Genomic DNA, 5,996 nt, shown 5'->3' on the forward strand with positions numbered 1-5,996 from the left:
CTTATAAAATAGACATTGGTATTCCCATGTGGAAACGACAAAAGCTGAGACATAGTGAGATTTAGAGAAACACCCAAGTCACACAATCAGTGAGCCAGAGGGCCAGGATTCCAAGCTAAGGCTGTCCTTGTTCTCTCTACTGCCACATGTCTCCTTCACTGAGACACTTTGTTATGCTCCAGATAGCACATTCTCTTATATGTACATGGAGTCCTTATAGAAATAGCACTAACCTTGTACTTTGTAGATTTAGTTTTTTTTTTTTAAGAGAATCAGACCACCAGCCACCAGGGGTTATTAGAGAAAAATATTTAAATTTGATTGGAAATGTTGAAGTAAAAATTCATTCTCCACTGAGCCTGGGTGTCCCAAGAGTGAAGGAGAGAACTAAGAAAGAGAAACGTGGTTTCCTTAGTTTCAGAGGGGAGAAGTGAGTAGATTACAATGAAGTTACATCAGATATGCTGTCCCCAGAGACCAAAGAACAAGAAACATATCCTAATTAAAGTAAGTCAGAATGTTCACTCCAGAGTCTGCTCTGAAGCCTCTGCAGTTGGAAATAATTGCCAACAATATTACAGCTGAACTTCAGTGATATACAGGGAGTCCGTGGGTTGAGAACGAGATACAATGCATTCCTAAGTGTGTCTTTAAGCTGTATGTGTAGGTAAGTCAGAACAGGTACATTGGGTTCTTATGTAGCCTTACTTTAGTGCAAGAAAAGTCTCAAAGCCTTGTAGATGGTTTAAAAGCTGCATGTGCAGTAAGTGAAGGGGATTGTGATGAAGAATTTTGTTCCTAGTAAGGGTCAGCTGTTGGAATCCACCAGCTGCTCCTTAGGAACCCTATGGAGCAGTTCTACTCTGCCCTATAGGTTGCTATGAGTTGAAATCTACTTGATGGCAATAAGTTTTGGTTTTGGTTAGGAGTTGTACATTAATTGGAACTTACTGTTTGGGGATTTACTGTACTCTATATTTTGAAATGTGTTTCACATTGTTATAAAAATTCTCATACTTTTCTTTAAGGAAAAATAAAATCAGGAAAGAGGGGAATTTTACTGAATGTAGAGTAAGTCTATTACAATGGGGAAAGTGTAAAGGTTCTCTTTTTTCCTGTCTAATATGATAAAAAAAAAAAAAAAATAGATGACCTTTAAAGTCCGTTCCATCTATGCCTCCTGTTTAACCTGGGGGAGTTAGAGTGAGTGTCTCATCTAAGATAAGGAATTTTGTATTTTTTTTTTTTTTTTGCTTTGTATTTTACGGTGAATTTATACTTAAACTGGAACAAGCAAAAGAAGCAAATAGAACTCAAGCAGTTACAAAAGGTGAGGAACTGTAAGAGAATACATTTCTGTTCTTTAGAGTCATTAATTTGTGGTATTTCTCTTACAGCAGCACTAGATAACTAAGACAGCCTATCATGCTCCTATATCCTAATGGAAACTTGTTGGAGGCCATATAGATGCTTCTGTATATGGCAGTGTTTGTGAAAACACAACCAATTCTTGCCCACCCTTCTCCCCAGCCTTGCTCAGTAGATCCTTTATTCCCAATATTAGCAAAAGTATTTGTTACTTTGTCCCAAATTTCAGTTTTAGACAATATCAAATATTTTCCTGCTGTGAGTCATAAATGATTTAGCACTTCTGTACTTCCCCTGGTGCAAGGTGAAGAGCTCAGCCTCTAGCCAAAAGATCAGCATTTCAAATCCACCATCCACTCCTTGGAAACCCTGTGGGGCAGTTCTATGCTGTCCTGCAGAGTTGCTGTGAGTCACAATTAACTCCACAGCGCTCGCGTTTGGTTTTTGGGTATTCCCCGTGGCATTTGTCAGCCGCCTTTTTTGTGTTAGGTATAAAAAATTTTTTTTTTTATATCATTATTTTTGATGTGTTCAGCTTTATAATAGCAACATTCTCTTCTGCAGCCATGCTTTTCACAGATTTATGTGGATTCAATGTTTAGTTTATTAAGCAGTATTTTTCTATTTAGTTCTTGGTTTGCTAGATTTTATCATCAGTTATTTTAAGAAGAGCTCCTGAGTGTAATAGTTTCTGACTTCCTACATCATCTTTTTTGTCTGTTTATTGTTCTGTGCTGAAATGACAACTTGTTGGGACATAACATTCTTGGGTCCTCCTGTCTAATCCAGACCTTTGCTGACATTCCACCCTTTTCTTTTGGTGTGGAATAAATTCTGGAGGAGTCAGAGGCTAGTCTGATTTTTTTCCCCCATATGGATGACTTGCTTTTTTTTTTTTCCTGAGATAAGTGAATAATTCTTTTTTTATTCATTGAAGTTCAAAAACCTAGTATAGATATGAAACAAAAAAACCAAACCCACTGTCGTCGAGTTGGTTCCGACTATATAATGTGATGTAAATTGTTCTGTATTAATTATTATAATATTTGGGGACTAACCTTTTGAAAATACAGGCTTTGCACGTATATGAGATTTTCTTTTTATGCCTTGTTTTAACATTTATTACACCTTTCCAGAAGCGAATTTATGTCCATTTAAACTACCTCCAATTCATTATGTTGGGTGGCAAATGTCAAGCCCTGTCGATGGTGTTTCCTGGTTCTGTTGTGATCCAGTCAACATGGATGTTGGATGGGAGTTTACAGTGCCTTGACTAGTTGTATTACTTTCATCTGATATATGTCTTCTTTCTCACAGTCTAATTCTCTTAATATTAGAGGGAATTATTGAAAATTCTCAGGGTATACTGACACTTTTTTTTTTCTAGATAATGACTCTGAGAAGTTAGGCTAGGATTGGAATCATGCATAGGACTCTCCTCTGTGTTTTTCGCTGTCATCAATTTTATCAATTTTTACTACCCACTGTTCCCAGACATTCAAGTTTTTTCCTTAACATTGTTAATTTCTTTCATTGACTTTTAATATTTTGTATTCATTTCATCAGTACCAGGAGGACTATTCAGTAGCCTGAATTAATTCTATCATATTTCTTCAGAAGTTTTGTCTATATCATATATTTACATATTAATTAATTTTTCACAAATAATAGAGTTACGTCTGAAGGATATTTCCCTGTTATTATTCAACAAATGGTTAAGGCCAGAAGGGACTTTAGTTTTTGGTTAATGTTTACTAAGTTACTTGCTTGAAAACATTAGTTAGTAGGCAGCATACATTGTAGTCAGATGCAGTTCTTTGGAATTAATGTCAAGTTTAGCACAGTTTTTAATAATGCTTTTGATTTTTCACTCTTCTGATAAGGTACACATGTATACATGCCAGTGAAAAGATGTTATAGCTTGTTATGTGTTCATCCAACAAAATGCAATGTTCTGTCTTCTCTCTTACCACAGCTCAAATGATAAGATATCTGACAGAGACTCAAGGTGGGAACCAAACAGAAGTCACAGATTTTATTCTCTTAGGACTCTCGGACAACTCAGATCTACAAATTATCCTTTTTATATTGTTTCTATTAATCTATATGGCTACTATGGTAGGCAATTTGGGGATGATCATGCTGATTACGATTGATTCCTGTCTCCACACTCCCATGTACTTCTTCCTCAGCAGCCTCTCCTTTGTTGATGCTTCCTACTCCTCTTCTGTGACTCCCAAGATGCTGATGAACCTTGTGGTTGAGAATAAGGCCATTTCTTTCAATGGATGTGCTGCCCAGTTCTACTTCTTTGGCTCCTTCCTAGGGACTGAGTGCTTCCTGTTGGCCATGATGGCATATGACCGCTACGCAGCCATTTGGAACCCCCTGTGGTACCCCATTCTCATGTCTGGGAGAATTTGCTTCATACTAGTGGCTACTTCATTCCTTGCAGGCTTTGGGAATGGAGCCATCCATACAGGGATGACTTTTAGATTGTCCTTTTGTGGATCTAATCGAATCAACCATTTCTACTGTGATATTCCACCCTTGCTTAAAATCTCTTGCTCTGACACCTACATCAATGGCATTGTCACGATGGCTTCCTCCAGTTTTAATGTCATCACCTGTGTTGTTATTGTCCTTATTTCCTACCTGAGCATCTTCATCACCATCTTGAGAATGCCCTCAGCAGAAGGCAGGTACAAAGCCTTCTCCACCTGTGCCTCCCACCTCACTGCTGTCACCATATTCTTTGGCACGATTCTTTTCATGTACTTGCGCCCAACATCTAGCTACTCAATGAAGCAGGACAAGGTTGTCTCTGTCTTTTACACCGTGGTGATCCCTATGCTGAATCCCCTCATCTACAGTTTGAAAAATAAGGATGTGAAAGAGGCCCTAAAGAAGGTCTTACAGAAAACCATGCTGTGAAGGCATGTTGAACATCTTCCTGTTACTTGCATTAAGATAGATGATTTAAAATGAGATGTCCTGCTTGTTCTCTTCATATCTGAAACATATATACATGGGCCCATCTGATGATTCAGCACAGTAGGTGAAGGCAGTGTCTGGTAGAATGTTTAAACTTTTGGAATCCACTAGCCTGTGTTTATGTTCCAACTTCAATATTCAATTCTTGTCAACCCCAGTTTTATTGTATCTACATTGATGTCTCCAGCTGGATTCCAGGAAAACAGGATGGAAAAAAAAAAAAAAAAAAAGATTTGAGTGCAGGAAGAGTTACTACAGAATGTTTCCTGAAACAATACCTTCAAGGGAGAAAGGAAAGAAGGATTGGGAAGGAGCTGAATAGTGATGAATTTCAAACAAAGACTAAGCCAATTATATGTCTACTCTCCCCAAGCATCCTGGGCTCTGAAGCTAGGATGGCCTTTCAGTGATGACCAAGATTGTGATAAAAGAGTCATACATTTCCATCCACAATGATTGGTTCTGAATGTGGGCTACCTACTGGGAGGGAGCATAATATTTGGGAAGACAACCCCTTAAAGCACAGGGAAAGTCCCAGAGAGTAACTCAGCTATGAATATTTAGCTGCTGATATATCTGGCAGATGAGGAAATTTCTACCCTGAAAGGCATATCTGGGTGATTTACTACAGCATCACTATAAATAATAACAGTTATTTGACTTACATGGATGCCAAGACCATCAAATAAAATGCATGAAAGAATTTTGTCAGATATAAAAAATATGGGAACCAGAGCAATGTTCTAGGCATACCTTACAAGCTTTGTGAGTTAATTGGAATATTTTAAAGGTAGTAATCCCTGTGCTTTAACTTTTTATCTTTTCATGCTTTCAAAGTTTCACATAATTTTCAATAAAAGTTTGTAAATTATCTCTATATTGCTCTTTGTAGTGGGATGGAATGTCATCAATATTGGAGCAAAGGAACAACAGCTTTCTTTGATGAGATATATGGCAAAAGAGGTCTAAGTAATTATTTGGACATCAAGTAAATGTGTATGTGCTATTTTTTCCATTTCCACTATCCATTTCTTACTATGAGAGAGAACAATAATATTCTGCATGTTTCAAGTGAGACCATCTCTCAGCCACCTCTTCTTGAATAATTCTTTAGAGTTCACAAAGGAGAATTTAACTCTTCTCATCCACCCCATCTCCTGTAAGCTCAGGAGCAGTCCTCCCATCTCCTCATAACTTCCACCTTCACTCAAATATCTCCAGAACTGTATCATGCCTGACATCCATCTTCTGTGTCCCTTTTATTCTAGCTCACCTACTGTAATATCCACTCTTTAGCTGCTTCTTACTCACCAATCTAGGAAACTTTATCATTATTCACAACACGTTCATGTGGACGTTTCGCTCATGTCCCAGCTGAGATTTCAATGTCCTTATATAATCATTCACTCACAATCGCACTCAGTCCCATGGTTCCAATTTCACTCCTTTCTACTCACCTGACTACATTCCAACTTGTTGTTGTTAGGTGCTGTTGAATCTGTTCTGACTCATAGCGACCCTATGTACCCCAGAACCAAAAACCACCTGGTCCCATACCATCCTTACAATCTTTGTTATGCTTGAGCCCATTGTTGCAGCCACTGCGTCAACCCATCTCATTGAGGGTCTTCTTC

The 5,996-nt window shown here is 38.0% G+C and overlaps 1 protein-coding gene across 1 annotated transcript; it reads left to right on the forward strand.

Annotated features, from left to right (window-relative positions):
• Positions 1-3,257: 3,257 nt before the first annotated feature.
• Positions 3,258-5,108, forward strand: LOC100676483 (olfactory receptor 5AP2-like). The gene has a single exon (XM_003423370.3). It carries the CDS (start codon positions 3,295-3,297, stop codon positions 4,300-4,302), a length of 1,008 nt encoding a protein of 335 aa, XP_003423418.3. The 5' UTR covers positions 3,258-3,294; the 3' UTR covers positions 4,303-5,108.
• The last annotated feature ends 888 nt before the right edge of the window (positions 5,109-5,996 follow it).

This window comes from Loxodonta africana, chromosome 7, assembly GCF_030014295.1.
Source record: "Loxodonta africana isolate mLoxAfr1 chromosome 7, mLoxAfr1.hap2, whole genome shotgun sequence".
NCBI classification, from domain to species: Eukaryota; Metazoa; Chordata; class Mammalia; order Proboscidea; family Elephantidae; genus Loxodonta; species Loxodonta africana.

Coding starts and splice junctions, on each gene's coding strand:
- LOC100676483 (XM_003423370.3), top strand. CDS start 3,295: ATGTGTTCATCCAACAAAATGCAATGTTCTGTCTTCTCTCTTACCACA.